Source organism: Musca vetustissima, unplaced genomic scaffold (assembly GCF_032173495.1).
Source record: "Musca vetustissima isolate MV318-11 ecotype Yass unplaced genomic scaffold, APGP_CSIRO_Mvet_v1 utg13489, whole genome shotgun sequence".
Taxonomy (NCBI): domain Eukaryota; kingdom Metazoa; phylum Arthropoda; class Insecta; order Diptera; family Muscidae; genus Musca; species Musca vetustissima.
In genome coordinates this window covers 147,008-167,025 of record NW_026877731.1, presented here as the reverse complement: position 1 = coordinate 167,025, position 20,018 = coordinate 147,008, and the positions used below count along the sequence as shown (strand labels likewise).

Genomic DNA, 20,018 nt, shown 5'->3' with positions numbered 1-20,018 from the left:
GCATTCGATTTTGGATAAATTCACACGAACCCATAGATTTCATGCTAAGTGAGAAAAATCAAAATAAACTGCAATTTTATTGGTAATGGGAGACAAGTATGTAACACTAACGATGTAAATGTTGCCATTTTACATAAATTACAACGAAGATTTTGAGTAGAATTTCTTTTTTGGGGATAAAAGAACTCTGAAGGAGAAATTCGTCAATATGACAATTGGGCTGGAGATCCCGTAATTCCTATGTTTGCAGATATTGCAGGTTATTTTTGTGATGACATAACAAATAACGATGTGTTCATAACAGATATGGAAGTTTCCAAAACACTTAACCTTTTTCTGTTTACACCGTGCTTTTTGTGCCACGCTAAGAACTTCCCGAACTGCTATAGTATTGGTTCAATTTTTAGGGGATAATGGTACATCCTAAATTTCGATATTTTGTGGAAAGTTTGAACACTTGCTTCAACCGAATTAGCTGTCTTTTTATTTAATATTTTGGGTTCTCATTGAGTAAAAATCCTCCGTGAGAAAAATGATCGATTTAGGTGAACGTTTCCGGTCAGCCCCCATGGTACACCGATTATTTGGTATTTTTTGGGGTTTCAGGCAAGTTTTCAACCGAATATGCTCTAATTGAATTTATCAAATGTATATGGTGTGTCAAATTTACCTACCTAAAATTCTTAATGTCTGTTTACGGTTTGGTACCAGCACATTTTCGGTATTTTAAATACTTTAACAGTATTCTCCAACCGATGGGACTGTAATTTAGTATAAAGAGAAGGTTGATTTATATACATATTCCTGCGGTTTATATATAGGTCCAAGTTTAGAAATAACCCCGTTTCTTTTTCGTTATTAATTATCTTTTAACCGAAAAATTAGCAGAGCAGTATAATCGGACGGGACAGTTTCTACGGATGTATATTGCGAGTCTGGGTAATATTTCGCGATATTTGTATTCTCTTGGGCGATTTGATGTCAACAGCTCATCTCATCTAGATGTTGACCTTGATTATCATCACATCCATTCGAAATAGTTGGTCAGATCGGCCTCCCCATGGAAAATTTGTGATGTTCTAAAGTGACTCGAAACGAGACAAAACTAAGTTTTCGATCTCTTTCATCCCCGAAATATCATATGTTCATCATCGAAAATTGTAGGCGTCGTCCTTGACGGTAACCTAAAGCTCATGCAAAATTTCCTAGCCATCAACGCTACATTTCCACGCTCTAGTGTGCTAATGTTAATACTAGACAATATAATATTATCAACATATCGGGCCTATATCATTCAGGCTTAAACGCTAAATATTGACCAATCTTCAACATGAACAATTTCATGATATTCGAGTGATGATTTTATTCCCTAAATATTAATTGATCATTAGCAAAAGTAATAGGGGTCTGTCTTCATTGCTCCGAAACGTTCCTATATGCAATTTCGTGACGATTGATCCATAACTTTGGTGTGTGGCGTGTTTACAAATTATAATGGACAGAGGGATGGACGAACCCACTCGGTATCAAATCAGTCGATATATGACGATCGGTATACTTAAAGATAGGTCTAGGACCAATATTTGGCGGCGTTACAAACTATTGAGGCCATACAAAGCTATATATGTCCTAATCGACTTAAGGGGACCCCCCCATTCTCAGGGTCAAAAATTGTTTTGATTTACTTCGAATCTACACTAATTCAAGAATGTCCCCACAAAATTTCAAGACAAAATCTCAAGAACTATTGAAGATATAGACGATTTATTGTGTCAGCATCAAGTGACGGCTAAAGGGTTTCTCAAACTTTAAACGCGTTTTTTCTCTTTTGTGAATGGCGGGCACGATAGCTCAAAAACTAATGACCCAATCGATTCCAAATTTTTACACGTTTCTCTGTGAGTGCATAGCTATCGTATGAAAAAGGATAAAGCCAATCGGTGAAGATCTTCCTTATTTTTTAACTTGGTTTTTGGTCAAAAATCGGCGTTTTTCCAAAAATATTTTTTCAAAGGTCCGCCATTTTGTTAATTTTAGAGCGAAGTCAATAATCCTAGTTCATACGAGAGACAGACATGTGCTCTTTCTAACACCGTTGGAACAATAACAAATTTTTTTTGTAAATTATTTTTCTTCTCTTTTAAATCTTCAAATATATATGTGCAAAGTTACAAACATTAACAAGCATTGGTATTGATTTACCAGCCCATTGAAAATCTTGAAAAATTAAAATCGTGGTTGAGTGGTGGATATAAAAATTTCGGCCCGGGCGAACTTAAGGATCTTTTTACTTGTTGTAGTTCGATTTCATAATATTAAGCGTTGTGACATAGTCAAGCAATCCATGTTTGTCAATTTTAAAATTTCAACAGGAAAGAGAAAAAATTGGATTAACAACATACTTTGACAGATGTCGAATTCCAGTCTCTTTTGAATCCTGTATCATAGCCTTTGTATATAATTTATTCTTTCATGGTTTTTAGAATTTGCATTACCATACATTTTATGTGAGACTGAATGTGTAGTGTTAATCGTGTGTACCGTCCCGTCATTCTAATTCATCCTTTTCTAAAAAATTAAAATAAATAATCGCTTACTCCACAATAATATTGAAATCCCAAAAGATGATTTTCGACGACACCACAATATCACAGTATTGGATAAAAAATGTAATCGAAATGAAACTACTGTTCATTGACCTTCAGCCGAACCAGCATAAAAAATCAACTTCATCCATATTAAATTGAAATGAAAAATAAAAAAAAACGTATATTGAATCAACAAGATATTGTATTTTGATTTCATTAAATCATGGCATTAATAACATAAAATATCAATAATATGTATGTGTGTACATTGTGTACAAATAAACAAAAAATAAATATTGGACATTCATTATGTTATTGGAGTATATATTCATATTTATTTGCATTGCAAATACCTTTGAGGGATTCCATCTTCATGCTCCGACCATTAGGTCTGTTGTGCTGTAGTGTACCACTACCAACACAACCACCACAAATACTAACTCATTGATATGCATTTAATCATCAAACCATTTACAGTCTATTTCGACGGATGTGGTGGATTATTTATTTACGGATGTACAACTGATTCCGAGCATGTCGGAAAGCGTATCATTGTTGCATTCATGTATGAAATAGAACTGTCACGTAGATTAGGGCGTTCGAATGAACAATCATCATATACAGGCATGCATAAATACATATACAACAAAATAAAAACAATAACAACAATGAAAAATAATAGTAATGAAAACAAAGGCGTGTGTCTGTAACGTATAATAATGCACATACCAAATGAGACTACCAACAACCAAATGTTGTTAACTGATAATTTTGTTGGAGTTCTTATTGTAACGAATTTGTTCACATGTGACATTTTTAAATTTATATAAGGAAAAATAACCTTAAGTTCGGGCGGAATTACTCACTCACTTAGCTGGCTTGTGACAGAAAATTTGTTCCATAAACCGAGCCAAGCCGATTTCCAGGCGCGCAATTTAAAAGATCATGATATGAAACTATTCTCTTCCACTTGTTCTTTCCATATAATTCGTAGCCTTTTGTGCTAGCCATTCACATGGACAGTATCAGTGTCTTGTGGAGTGTGAGTTTAGTGTGGCCGCAGGTGCCCTTATTTCTAAACTGCTTACTAAAACCATATTAGCATCTGTTGGCCACACTATCCTTCTCCGAATTTTAAAACTTATGACATTAGATTTATTTATGGTGGTACTAAGGTATATAAAATCGTTGACTACCTCTAAGCTGTAGTTCTCAAGTTCCACAGTTGGTGCGAGTGTACTGGACGTCTTGCGCGTTGATACCATCAGCTTGGTATTCTCGTCATTTACTGCCAGACCCACTTTGACACCCTCCTTCTCAATTCGTTCAAAGGTGGCTGTTACCGCTCACAATGTTCGACCCATTATGTCGAAGTCGAGGCGAGTAACATGTGTTGTTTGGTGGGGAGAGTGTCATTTCTGTTCATCTTTGCCTCACGTATCCCCTTTTCCACCAGGATGTTAAAAAGATCACACGACAAACTGTCACCTTGTCTGAAATCTCATTCGATTTTAAGGGACACCTATACGTCCTTTCCCAATTTAACTGCTGACTTTGTGCCTTTTAAAGTTATCCTTTATAGCCGTATTAATTATGCGGGAATGGCTTTAAACACCTCTGAACAGATGAGGCTGTCGAATGCGGCTTTATGGTCGACGAAAAGGTTGAATGTGTCGACGTGTATTTCATGGGTCTTTTCAAGAATTTGGCGCAGAGTGAAGATGTGGTCAATGGTGAATTTGCCAAGTCTGAAGCCGCATTGGTATGGTCCAATAATGTCACTGACCATTGGCTTCAGCCGTTCGCAGAGCACACTGTATAGCACTCTATATGCGTAGGAAAAAGAGTAGTTCCTCTATAGTTGGTACATATCGTCGTGTCTCCATATTATGTGTCCGGGACACAGAATGCTGAGATTCCAATCATTGGGCATGCATACTCCAGCCAACTTGTCTCCATTTTATGTGACCGGGACACAGAATGCTGAAATTCCAATCATTGGGCATGCATACTCCAGCCAAATTGTACTAATCAGTTGGTGCATAGTCGAACTATTCATGACCGGTGATCAGATGCTGGACCACCGGTCATGAATAGTTCGGCTCGTAACCCATCGGCACCTGTTGCTCTGCTTTCGTCAAGCAGGTGGGTAAGTTGAGCGGAGTAGGCTTCCGCTATCTGTTGTGTTCGAAGATTTTCGACGTCGAGTTTTCGTGTTCCATTAGTTCCCACCTTTGCTATATTAAGACGAGTGCGAACTTTGGATGCTACAAGTTAGTGGTCCGAAACACTGGATGAATACCTTCCGTCTATCACAACATGATCGATTTGAGTTCTCGTTGTTTGATCGGGATAAATCCAGAAGGCCTTGTGTATATCGAGATGATTGAATCTGTTGCTGCTAACTACCATGATTCAATGAACCTCATGCCGTTGTCGTATGTTTCTTCATGAAGCCTGAATTCTACCACGGTGGGGCCAAAAATATTTTCCCTACGGATTTTTGCATTAAAATCTCCTAGCTGAATTTTTATGTAATGGCCAGGGCAGTGCTAATATACTGTTTCTAGGCACTCGTAAAATATGTCTTTAGTCTGCTCATCTTTGTCCCTCGGAGCATGGGCACAAATAAGACTGATGTAGAAGAACTTCGCTTTTATACGGATTATAGCAAATCGCTTATCTACTGGAGTGAATCTGGAGACGAGGTCTTTTATTATCCTAATAACCATAAATCCACAGACAAATTAATGCCTTGTTTCATAACAGCTATAATACATTTCCGAGTGATGCGACCCTAAGATCTAGACATATACCCAATTAAATGGACTATTACCACACATAACAGAATTAGTAGCAATGTATGTAGCCAAAACGATAAAGAATTTTATTCTAATCTACAATATATATTTATGGGGTTTCTGATGAATATTTCGAATCAGAAATTTATTATACACTTAACATTGTTGTGAATGAGGCGATACAAACAAACATGTTAATTGTAGATGCGTCGCACAATTTGAAGTATTCCCCTTATTACTTGTTTCTTTCATTCAAAATAACAACAAAGTTATCTAAACCGCAAGGCATTGCGATTTCTTGTCCCCCTATTTTGAGTGTATCTTATAGCAATATTTTAACAAGCAGCAACAATTTTCCTTAGTCACCAGCTTCATCAACAATGGAAATCAATGGTGAATGCACTTCGCTAATGAAACATCGCTACTTTCTATGAATAACTAACTGAAGTGGGGAGCGTATGAACCACAACTTTAAAATAAATGAGCATCAATCATACGCCCTAAGTGCCTCTGCAATTGCTCTAAACTTTGCAACATGTTCACCACCCGCCACAACATTGATGGGAAGTAGAAACGCCACAGAAAATCGATTTCTCGCATTGTCTTAAATTATGTGAAGAGCAAAAGTTTAAAATTTGCGAAATGTTTTAAATGAATTGCACTTTTCAAACTACGAAGCACTTCTGCATCATGCAATCTTACTTCCTTACATCGAACTTCTACTACGCCATGCCGCTGGCATAATGGCAAAACTGTTGGTGTAATTGGCAATGAGGCACGAGTTGTACGTGGTAGACACACACACACACATGCAATTACACGTTTCTTCCTTAACAATGTGTTCCTTAACATGTAAGTCTAATATTGTTGGAATTTATATCTTTAACATTGTGAAATTGCCTTGAACGTTCCAGCAAAATATCTGCTGTGCATGGTCGCGTGCGCTATAACCTTCCATAATTTATTAGAAATTGAAGTCACTTAAATTGATTTTTTTTGGAGGTATATTTTTGTGGAACATTTTGTCCTTCTAACTCGATTTATTGTTTGTCCTTTCCATTCTTGTTTTATTCAAACATAATCTAATTTCCACAAATATTTTTAAAAAATCCAAGCTTATGTTGGATGGTCAAAAAACAAAAATTTTTAAAAAAATCCAAGCCTATGTTGGATGGTCGAAAATATATTTTTAAAAAATCCAAGCCTATGTCGGATGGTCCAAAAATATTTTTAAATAATCCACGCCTACCCCCGCCTAGAAATCCACGCCACGAGAAAGCCGCAATAAATAGCGAGGGACCCTGCATGTAAAGTGAGGGAGCCGAGAAGAAAATTACCGTCTCCTATGAAATCCGTTTATTCCTAGGCAATTGACTGAGGCCGTTCAAATAAACCTTCGATACAGAGGAGGACTTGGAAATAACAATTTTTTGATCCCATTATTTTCTGAGTAATGGGATCCCATTAGGTTCTGAGTAAATTTATGCATGTTCGTTTGTCCTTCCGGTTCAGAGTTAGATATAGCTCCTAATATAGATTTTCGGCCAATTTGATGCAAGTGGTGTACCAATACACCCATGTTTGTCGGATTTACACTTACTATTGTAGAGAGGAACGTAGTTGGTGTATGTAAAGCTTAGTAGAAATCGATTGAGATTTAGATATAGCCCCCTTATATATTTACAACCGATTTTCTAAATCTTTACCGAATAGGTTCTAATATATATTTTCGATCGCTTGAGACGAGATTTGGAGTGTGGACCTATGAAATAGACTACAAACCAAGTTAGAAAAGGGCTAGTGTCCGTTCCCTTAATGCCCTTGCTAAAACTTATTATACATATATTCATTGCAGACAAATCTATGTTTTTCGTCAAAGAATATTTATGGTTTTCACTTTATGAAAATTCCATATTAATAATCTTATTTCTACATATATTCATAATAATACTGTTTATTTTGAAATCCCTTGCAGAAATTGTATGCAACCAGAACAAGTCACAATAATTTCTTGGAAAAGCTTTGCGACAACAACTTTATAAAATATGAACAAATTCTAAGAAAAATGTACTGAATGAAGAAATGTTGGAGGCAAGGAAAACCACTGAATATTCTTAAATGAATTACAAATAATTTAGAAAAATTACTACAGGTAAATTTAATTAAAATTTCTTACTCCTTCACCACATGGGTATATTGTACATATGTATCCTTACAATTGCATGTCAATGTTCCCTAGAAGGAATCTACTCATGTTTTTCTGCAACCTATAATAAATTTAATTTCATTCGGGCAGATTTAAAGTCGTCTGCGTATCATTGGACAAATTTATGGAAAACAATTTATAGCAAAATTGATACACGCTATTCTGTACCCCGCACTGTTAAAAATTTAATCTCAAACAGACACCCGTTCGAAATACATATGGATGCTATGGCTGCATCTGCACAAATTTAAATAAAACTCAATAACGTTCATCAAGTCTCAATTTGATACGTTGTGCAAAATTTCGTTTATATGGGAGCTATATCTAAATCTGAACTACTTTTCACGAAACTTGACACTCATCGTTCTAGGCCTAATTCTGTACGCTGTGCAAAATTTCGTGCAAATCGAAAGATACATAGGGACTTTGGTGCACCATTTGTCTCAAATCGGACGAAAATATATATGGGAGCTATATCTTAATCTTAACCGATTTTCACGAAACTTAGCACACATCATTCTAGACTGAATTCACTACGCTATGCCAAATTTCGTGCAAATCGTAGAATATATAGGGTCTTTGGTGCACCATTTACCTTAAATCGGACAAAAATATATATGGGAGCTATATCTAAATCTGAACCGCTTTTCACGAAACTGACCACATCATTCTAGGCCTAATTATGTACGCTGTGCAAAATTTCGTGCAAATCGAAAGATATTTAGGGACTTTGGTGCACCATTTACCTTAAATCGGACGAAGATATATGCGGGGGCTATATCGAAATCTCAACCGATTTTCAAGAAATTTAGCACACATCATTTTAGGCTTAATTGCTAAATTGCTGTGCTAAATTTTGTGCAAATCGAAAGCTATTTAGGGACTTTTGTGCACCATTTACCATAAATCGGACGAAAATATATATGGGTGCTATATCTAAATCTGAACCTTGGGCCAAATAAATGGGCTGTGACAATTTTCCTCCAATTCGAATAATAAATACGACCTGTACTTTGTTTACATTTTAACATGGACAGACAGACGAACGGACGGACATGGATAAATAGACTTAGAAAGAGATTCCATCTCGTTTCCTCTTGCCTGTTACAAACATATACACATAGACATAGTACCCTGTACCACAGTGTGGTGAAGGGTATAAAAACTGTAAGGAAACTTCAAAACTCGGACTGGGTCCACTTTATGTTACTCTTCACCACTTTGTGTACATACAAGAGATAATAGTGTGTACAATATCCTGTTGAAAGAACAGACATAGCATTTTTGGATGACCATTGACATGGAATCGGGTAAAAAACAGATCATTCTGAAACCTAAAAAAACATTCTGAAATCTAAAAAAATGAAGGTCAATTGGCCAGACTTGAATCCTTGGTGCAACATTTGAAATCCGGCAAAATTTTTATATGGATCATATACGTAAATCTGAACAGATTTCAAAAAAACTTCACACACATAAAACTGGACTTAATTCAGTCAATCCGTCAAATATTGGTAGTTACCAAACTTACCTATATCTAAATCCTGACCGATTTTAACAAAAACTTCACTGATGTCAAACTGGACTGAATTAGTACGCTGTGCAAAATTTTGTCTCAATCGGACCAATATTGGAAGTTTGGTGCACCATTTACGTAAAATCGGACGATACTATATATGGGAGCTAGATATAAGTCTGAATCGCTTTTCTCCAATTTCAACATGGTTCGTCCTTGGGCTAAGTAAGTGACATGTGCCAAATTTCGTCACAAAAATACATGGACGGACGGACATGAATAAATCGACTCAGAAAGTGTTTCTATGTATATTCCCAAAAGGAACCATGGGTTGACCTCGTTTCCTTTTGCCTGTTATGGTTTCTTAAAATCGGGCATTAAAAATTACTGTATGGTTTTTCAAAGCAACATCCAACCTAAACAGTTTCGAAAAGTGATTATAAATACACCCTCAAAAGCAACTAAGGTTACCTCGATTCGCCTTACAATAATTACACAAATATATTTAAATAATTTCAAAATACTTTATTTTATAGTTTGCTGCTAATATTTGGTTTATTAACACTAAAATTGTCATTGCCATCGATTGACCAACTGTCCAATATAACTGGTCGATGCTGTAGAATGAATGGATCTAGATGCGCCGCCACCTCTTCGGGACTATTCAGGTGCAAATGGTGAGTTGTATTTTTCACACGTACGTAGTGAAAATGTGGATTATTCGCCCGGAGGATATCTACGATTTCTTCATCCTTTGCAGTCATCAAGCTTTGTTCATGCGATCGAACTAACATATAGGGAATGTTGCGTATACGTTTTGCCAATTCGACGCTCAGTTTTTGTTCCCCCGATAGCCGAACATGATGTTTAATGCGTGGATCTCGAGAAAAATAAAATTTCTCAGGATGTTGTTCCGCCTTGGCTATGCTTCGGTTTAGCAAATGTTTGCAATATTGTTTTTCAACGGATCTATGGGATCCCCTATAGAGTGCCTCCTCCAATTGTTCGTATGAATAGCAGGGTGGTGTCTTAATGTGCAACTGTTCAAGGCGTTCGTTTTCAATTAGAAGTTTTTCAGTTCGCTCGCTGATTTGTTTTATTTGGCGGCTTTCGGAGTCATAAACATCTTTGATCAAATCGATTTGTATTAGCATATCGACCATGTACGGATTTAGGGCGGCATAATGAAAACAAATAATTGCACCCATTGAATGTCCCATCAGTGATACCTTTCGCCATTTGTATTCCTTCACGATTCGAACAATTGTGAAAATATATTCAAACACGTGATATGTTATGCCGAGAGGTAGTTTCGAGGACCTGCCATGGCCGGGTAAATCAATGCATAATATACCAACATGTTTGGGTAGCAGCGGTATTAAACGATCCCACGTGCCAAGGTTATCCATCCAACCGTGTATAGCAAGTATCGGACGGACTTTGCGGTTGCCATACCATCGTCCTACAATCTGGCCCCATGGTACATCGATTTTAATATCTTCGAACTGGAAATGTAGAAACAAAAATATGGAAATAAATTACGTTTGATTTAAGATTAAATTTGAGTTATATTTGGTTTATATACAATTCTGAGTGATCTTAAACAATCCACATTTTTTTTTCATTTACAAACTACACTCATTACAGATCGAAGGCTACAATATAGAAAATGTTGGCTTAATAAAGAAAAAACGGATCATCATAATAATCAAAATCGATGACGGTATTAAAATGTCCCAAGAACTTCTCCTTTTTATTTCAAATCCTCCTTCCAAAATTGAAACATCAATTCGGTAAAAAATGTTACCGCAACTTCTAATGACGAAAATCGTTAACCACGGACAGCATGGCAAATGAAACATCATTTCCGGTGAAAAATGTTGATTCGATACTTTTAGGATTTCTCAGCCACTTATTCTGATTTGTATATCCTTCACCATACTGTGGTATTATGTCTTTGTGCATATGTTTGTAACAGACAAAAAGAATCGAAATAGACCTATGGTTCCTTTTGAGAATATGCATAGAATCACTTTCTGAGTTGATTGCAGTTGTGTGGAATAGATGCCGGAGATGATGTTATATTAAGGTCTGTCAAGTCCAGAACACAAAGGATTTACAATTCGCTTGATATAAGCTAAATATTTTTTTTATCAAAGTATTGACCATTATAGAAAAAGTTGCATCATCTTCGGATTTAAAGTGTTTCCTAAAACACCCACCATAGAGCTGTGAGGTACCACTATAGGGGATATCGGGATTACTTTGAAAATTGGACCTATATCGACCAGTTTCGATCGATGATTTGTTACCCAATGGGAACACAAAGTATTATAGTACAGCCAGTTCGATTAAATAACGTGCCCAAACTCCACAAAATGCCGAATAATGAGGGGCGGGGTACCGCGTTATATGGGAGCTATCTTAAAATGAGGATTCAAAATAGTTAATAATAGCCAATTCGGTTGCAAAGCTTGCCCAAACTGCCCAAAATAACGAATGAAGAATGTACCGTTATATGATGATAGCCCCTCAAAAGTGGACGACATTGATCATTTTTAGTAGGGAGATTAAAAAATGTGCCCCGGGGTACCATATCGTAAAACGTAGAACCATATCGATCATTTTTTGTAGGGAGATTTGCTACACAATAAAACTCCCTAGTTCCTACTAACAGACAATTCGGTTCTGAAACCGAAAAAAACAAAAACAATCGAAATTATCTCGAATCTACATAGACAGGTGTGTCCGTCCGCCTGTCCATTATAATTTGTAACCACTATAGGCAACAATTATGACCCGAACACCACGAAATTTTACAAAGAGAGAAGGCCATAGAATAAGCATGACAGTTTTGATGAAGATCGGTCAATATTCTGCTAGTCAAATGTACCCGTAGGGCGTACATATTTAATCCTGATGGACATAGACCTGAGAAGTAGTATATCCCATATGCCAGGATTAGAAAGGGGAACTGTTGACCTATTCTCAGGTATCTATATAGATCCGCAGAAACATAGACTTCAATGGTAGTTGTGTGGGTTATCATATGGTCGGCCCCGTCCGACTCACCGTTCTCTGTTATTTTAATGTCTTTTCTTAAAAATGTAATATAATAAATAAGTAACCAACCCTGCCGCATTTATTTTGCGACCTCATTCATAAACGGTTTTATAGAGGTTAAAGAGAAATTTGTCAAAATGAATACACTTTTGCACGACACTGTAGTTGTTTGCATAAATATGGCCCAGTAAACATGTTGGTAGTATATTATGTTAGTCTACACAATTTAAATACAGCACATTGCTTCTCAAATTACACATTTTACGAAGATATGTCATTTATTTGGTCGGTTTTATTAAAAAACATTTCGTATGAGAATTCCTTTAATAATTCCTATAACAAAATTACTATGTCTTTACATTATTTATACTTTAAATCTTCATGTAGGTGTAGAGCCCCAGTTGTTCAAAAAATATCAATTATCTTGTATTACATAGTTATATAGCTAGTTACTTAGTGATCTAGTTACTTTTTATCCACAAATGGAACACAAAATAGACAGTTGGAATTATTTATCGATTGAAAAAGTTGTCTAGGTATATCATTCCAATTCAGTAGTTACTGGTAATGCAAAGTGTAATGAATGAATCGACTTTTTTATAGATATAAATTCTCGATGGCAAAACAAAACATAACAGTTGTCTTGTCATTTTGTTTCGACTTTTTAGTATTTTTAAAGGCAAAACAGATATTTGTTTTTCGCAAAAATATTCGTGGTGTACCATATTAAGTGATGTGGAACTTGAATTTCTATATTCGAAAGAAATACATAGGATAAATCTGAGGTAAATTTTGATTTTGTAACATAACTCAGACAAATGTAATTCTTCTACGTGATTCATTCCAGGTTTTCTAAAGATTTCGCCCTTTCAGATTGAGAGAACACACAAAGGGTTAGGGACGGATCCTTCAAATAAAATTTTACATGCATTCTGTAGACATTTATCGCCCATAAAGGTCCGAAATACATCAATAAATGCTCAAGAGATATTCTACCAATTTTCTATAGGTGAGTTTTCGGTGACAAAAAGACCTTCATATATAAATCTTTAGTCATTTTTAAATCCCTATCTTCTCTTCAGATACATATATATCTACTACGGTGACAAAAGCACGCGAACGCGGGAATTACATATGGATCAAACAGTATACAATAATCTATTATAAAAAAAAAATTAATGAATAAATTTACGTGTACAGAATTAATTTTATAAAATATTTCAAATTTTCCAAACTGTTATATAATCTAATTTGTTATATATACGTAACTAGGCATTTGGTTTATACTTTTTTTGTACTACACTACCATTTTGTACTACCTAAATGACTGTATACTGGTAACGCAGACAGGGGACAATTGACTTCCCCAATGACATACCCATGTTAAATTCACCAGTCTAGGGCATGAAGTGGTAACTAGTGGTAGTTACAGGTAATTAGTAAAACAACCTGTTCATAACCAGTTACTCGAACTACTGGGGCAGGGCTGTCCACACTAGTACATTCAAGTTTTTTGATTGTATATGTTTCAAATACAAAATTTTCAAAAGTTCTGTTTCTATGTCATATACTGGGAGAAATTTTGTTAAAATATTATTTTCAAATTTTAAGGAAGAAAAAAATTTAATATTTAATGCAAATATGGTTGTTGATGATACATTTTCCCATATAAAGATATATTTGTTTCTGCTTTGCCCTTCCGGCTCATATATTTCGACCAGTTCCGAACTAATGTTTGCCAGAAATATCCCAATTTTTTCGGTTAGTGTATAAAAACAAAAAGGAATGAATGACAATTTTGAAAATAATTTTTACCCAGTAGTTCGAGTAACTGGTTATGAACTGGTTATTTTACTAATTACCTGTAGCTACCACTAGTTACCTCTTCATGCCCTAGACTGGTGAATTTAACATGGGTATGTCATTGGGGAAATCAATTGTCCCCTGCCTGCGTTACCAGTATACAGTCATTTCGGTAGTAAAAAATTATTGTATATTTGACTAGTGTTTTATAGTCAGTTACTTGGGTAGATACAAACTATAAATCAAATGCCTAGTCACTTATGTATAGAAAATTAGATGTATAACAGTTTGAAAAATTACAATTTATTCTGTACGAAAATATTTGTTATAACAGAGTATTGTATACATATATATTGTTTGATCCATCTGAAAGTCCCTAGTTCACGATTCTTTTGTCGGCCGAGTGCTTTTCAAATATGTCTCCCTGGTTAAATAGATTTATCTGAAATAGACGATTTAGAAACAGTTGAAGTTAGAAGTCCTACATAAAGCTTTTTTTGTGATAGAAAACTTATCTATAGAAAATCGGCAGTATACCCCTTGAGCTTTTAGTGATGCGTTGAGGACCTCTATGGAGCGACACCTCGCTATTAAATGTTTACAGGAGTCACGTCAATGCTCCTTTAGGAATATACATAAGTATTTAATTTGAAGAATCTGTCCCTAACCCTTTGTGTGTTCTCTCAATCTGTGAGGGCTTCAGGGACGAGGATATCTATAGACAATCTGAAAAACGAAGCCTGTAGAAGGATTACGTTGGTCTATATTGTGTTACAAAAAACTTACCTCCGTTTTATCATCTGTATTTCATTCGAATATTGAAATTAATATATATTTTGCAGAAAACACATTTCTATTCGATTTTTGCTTTTAAAATTCTGAAAATTTCTAAAAATCTAAACAAAATGACAAAACAATTGTTCTGTTTTGTTTTGTCTTCATAGTCGATTCATTACCCTTTGCATTACCAGTAACTACTGAATTGGAATGATATACCTAGACAACTTTTTCAATCGACAAATAAATCCAAAAGTCAATTTTGTGTCCCTTTTTGGGGTGTAAAGTAACTAGATCACCAAGGAACTAGTTGTATAACTATATATCTGCAGAAAATTGATATTTTTTGAACACTACTGCCGTAAAGTGAACGAAGAAAAAACAAGATATACACCAGACATGGGATTTTATGGATGGTAGAGTATGTGTGATTTATAAATATATCGTTTTGGTATTTAATAAGCTAATATTGGAAAATTTCCTTTCAAAAAATTTGCGGCATAGGGTCAGATTTAGATATGGACACGATATATCCGTAACATCTAATTTTCTATATTTTGAAAATTTGTGGATATGCTTTCTAATGAATTAGCAATATTTGGTATTATAAGTTCTTATTTGATCCTCTTAACTTATTAATATTTTCCATTTTTAGGGATTATACGCACTTTTTTAACCAAAATCACTGCACTTTTAGTGCAAAAAATAAAAAAACAAAACATCACCAAGCACTTTTAGCATTTTTATTCCTGATTTAATCCATTGATATTTCCGCATGTTTCTTCACACATATTTCAAATCTTCTAGATCATTATACCCTTCACCACAGTGTGGTACAGGGTATTATGTCTTTGTGCATATGTTTGTAACAGGCAAAAGGAAACGAGATAGACCCATAGTTCCTTTTGAGAATATGCATAGAATCACTTTCTGATTATGCATGTCCGTCCGTCCGTCTGTTGGTGTTAAATTGTAAACAAAGTGCAAGTCGCGTTTATAATCCGATTTGGATGAAATTTGGCACAGCTCATTTGTTTGGCCCAAGAACGAACCCTATTGAAATTGGGAAAAATCGGTTCAGATTTAAATATAGCTCCCATATATATTTTCGTCCGACTTAAGGTAAATGGTGCACCAAAGTCCCTATATATCTTTCAATTTGCACCAAATTTGGCATAACGTAATGAATTGAGCCTAGAATGATGTCTGCCATGTTTCGCCATGAAAATCGGTCCAGATTTAGATATAGGTCCCATATATATTTTCGTCCGATTTAATGTAAATTTAGTCCAGAATGATGTGTGCCAAATTTCGTGAAAATCGGTTGAGTTTTAGTTATAGCTCCCTTATATACTATCGATTGATTTTAAGTAATTAACGCACCAAGGAACCAATATATGGTGGATTGGAATAAAACGTACTGAAATTAGTATAACCTAACCTGTGACAAGATTCCTTGAAATCGCTTCATATTAGGATATAGCTTCCATATGTATTCTCGCTCGATTTTAAGTAAATTGGGCATCAAACTCCTCATGTTAGTCCGATTGACATCAAATTTTGCACAACGTACAAAATTGAGCATAGAATTACGTGGTTGCGTTTTTTAGAAGTAAAGGCATAGCCTAACGGATGACCTATTATATTTGTTTGAAGTCAATTTACATTCTTTTGTCCCATTGTAACAAACGAATGACACGTTTATGGATTGATCTAAGTCGATTCATATTTAGATAAATATCACATAAATATCACATATATCAAATTTTATATTAATAGTTCTATTTAATATACCCATAGTGGTGAAGGGTATCATATAGTCGGCACCGTTCGACTTTACTACTTTCCATACTGGTTAATTGTGGCTTAATACCAAAAAATATAAAAATGGATAGAAACAAATGGATACAGTACTCCGATAAAACGGCTAATTAACAGTGATTGTGAAAAATGATGAAAATGATTTCGGAAAAATATACCATGAATACATCCGCGCTTTCTCGAGTTATAAGTCGGTTTTACGCAAATAAATCGGTTCATCACGGACGAAGGCTGCAAAATAACATCAGTTCGTACTGGTCAACAAATTGTCATAGGCCTAAAAACTAACCATTTATAACTTCCACGGAATTGGTGTTATCGTTGGATATAACCTGAAGCGTGGACGAGCTATGGTAGCAGGTCAACATGCCAGAAAACTATTAAGAAAAAAATTTATTTCTGTAATAATCGGAATGATTGGCTTTCGTTTCATATAAATTAGAATCCGAGTCAGTGGATATATATTATGTTCTCGGATGAATTAAAGTTAAATATTACAATCTCAGAAACGAAAAAATGGCATTCAGAAGATCAAATAATTAAGGTTTCAAGCCTCAGATTTTTAAGGGTACTTGGTTGCAAGGAGGGGATGCTTCCATTGCTATGGAGTCTGATCTTTTTACCAGAATTATGAAGTAATTATACAAATGTGTTGAGAACGCTACAGTTTCTTTGGGTAAGGAAAATGTACCGCTTGTTTCTGTGTTTCAGCTAATATACACCGAAACATGTCAAAGACTGTTCGCGAGAGTAAAAAATCAGGGTTTTATAATAGGCAGCTCAGTCATCAGATCTCACCCTATAGAAACTTCTATGAATGATACTCCAAATAACATAATCCAATGTGATTCACAAACAAACATAACCTCTTCCCAAAGGTTCAGGATGCGAGGAATAGTAAATGCAAGGATCAAATTGAACGTGTTATTAATTCAAAATCTCAAAAATAATAGTTTTGCTTTCGATTACTAGCAGAATTTGCTTATTTATAAGATAAAATAAAAAGGTTGATTTAATTTTGACCAAGCAAAAATCGGGTCAATTTATCGAGTTACTTCCAAATAAATTTTACTTTGTTTTTTTATGAATCAATTACCTATTTATTTCTGAAAAAAAAAAAGTAAAATGAAATAATAAAATGAATCAATTACCTATTTATTTAAAAAAAAAATCACTATGATTTTTTTAATTACATGTCATTTATTCAACTTGAAATTTTGGTTGCTTTAGTTTTGTCCACCAGTGTATATATGTACTTCAACTTAGCTAGAAGATATATGAAGATCGTTACCTTAAAGGCGGGTCTACAACCCATATCATCATATCTCTCTCCCACACGAATGCTCCAAATCAAAAAATATTTTTTTCTGTACAAATACCAATTAGTGAGTACGGAGAAAACTGGGGCTCATAAATACAAATTGTTCTGTTTTGAGAACAGAGGGGTTTATAATCGATCTATATATAAACCACATGTTTTTATAACTTTTAATTACATTTTACTTTCGATTTATTATTTTTAAAAATAAATTTTATTTTGGATTTTTTATGGGATTTCAATTTCATTATTCACAATTAGGTATAACAATAAATAACAATTAATTTTGATGAAATGCATATGTCATTATTATCCATAAACAAATTTATTTATATATTTTTCTTTAGAATTTTATTCGGCACATTTCTAAAAGTTTTAGCACTTTTTAGCATTTTTTTTTTAACAATATGTAGTATTTTTTCTCAATAATGTTTTGGCAACACAGCTCATGGGGTATGCCATTTTCTACCAAGTATTATCAATATTGTCCAAGTTTCGGGGTTCGGATACCATATAATGGTATCCCATTTTTTATTTATTTCAGGAAATAATCTTCTACAGCTATAACAATACCAAACGATTACTAAAAATAAACATGAGCTTAAAAATTTTAATTCGTTAAAATATTTCTCAATTTCTATAAATTCTAAATTTCCATCTCTGAGTAGTTTTCTTTCGATTCGATTTGTACTCTCATATAAATAAATGTCGCTCTTTAATCAGTGTTGGGCACAATTAAATTGAGAGCAAGTGTGTGCGAGCGTAACTGAGAATTCACCATTAAAAACGACTAACGTAAAGAGAAAGAAATAGAAAATGTGTTTACCCATCGACCCTCAGTTACGGTAGCGTATATGGGTAAGCATGCCTGTCTTTAATTTAAAAACCTAATTACTTATTATGATATTATAATACTAATGCACAAAATAGTACGATAGCGGTGATGGCTAAACACGTATTCTCTTTGCTTCTCCCTTCGCCAGTCATTTTTAATGGGATCTCTCACTTACGCTCTCACACACATACTCTCAATTTAATTCTGTTCAACTCTTATAATACCCTGTAGGGAAATGAACCAATTTTTTCAACTAATTTTAAAATAGTCACTACTAGTCCATTTATCGATTATTTTTCTTTGAACCAACTGACTATTTTTACATGGCGATGATCGCGGTAGTAGTCAGTACCTTTTCAACTAGTTATTTTTGACAGATTTATAGTTAGATTAAAAAAATGCAGAGAGTAATCGATCTAAAAGAGATTAATTTGTATGTAGAATTTTCGAAATGACTATTAGTTGGTATATGTTAATATAACTATTTACTAACTTAACTTGGCTAATTTGTAATTATACCAATACAATATACAATATACAATTTCAGTTTAGAATTCAATATATTTTATTATAAATAGTTCGAAAATTATATACATAGGTGGAAATACATAAAATATGTCCAATAAATAATTTATCACAGAAAATTAATTATTGCAAATATTTCCAGCAGCGTCTTTTGTAATTTGCCTTTAAGTAACCTCGTCATTGAATTTACCTGTGAAAAAATTAAAAAAATAATAAAAATAACAACGTTTAAAAAGGGGAAATAAATACTTACGTATATCAGTCGATTGTCTTCATCTATAACGTTATTGAGGGCAAATAAATCCTCAACCGTTTTGACGGGGAAATATTTCCTTACATTTTTGTTCTCCATATATGATTGGTTCGTTCTGATGTTGGATTGCACTCTTCAACGCATTTATGCTGTCTGAAATGGTGAAGAGTTTAAAAATACGTATTTAGTTCTATTATTTTCTATACTTACTATTTAATTCAGTAAATTTGGAGTCCACCGTCGCCTAGAGGTTTCTGCAAGAAGGGCAGTTCGGCAAAGCCATATTTTCCTGTGAAGTAGGCTGATGAACATCTGAAATATAGTGAAATTAAAATTCGAATTAGAATAGTTGTTTTTAATTTATATAATAAATTACTTACTTAAATTCATGCTGAGGCGTTTCACTGATTTTGGCGGGGACTCCATGTTTTTTATTGGATGACTTATGTTAAAAATTTTACAAATATTCTGTATATGCGCTACAAATTAAAAAAATATGTATTACTGTTGAT

The 20,018-nt window shown here is 34.3% G+C and overlaps 1 protein-coding gene across 1 annotated transcript; it reads right to left on the bottom strand.

Moving 5' to 3' along the window:
- Positions 1–9,641: 9,641 nt before the first annotated feature.
- LOC133322409 (probable serine hydrolase) lies at positions 9,642–19,605 on the bottom strand. The gene is made up of 2 exons (XM_061531405.1): positions 19,507–19,605; positions 9,642–10,616 (listed from the first exon to the last, which is right to left on the bottom strand). The coding sequence occupies exons 1-2, from the start codon at positions 19,603–19,605 to the stop codon at positions 9,642–9,644; spliced, it is 1,074 nt and encodes a 357-aa protein (XP_061387389.1).
- Positions 19,606–20,018: the final 413 nt, after the last annotated feature.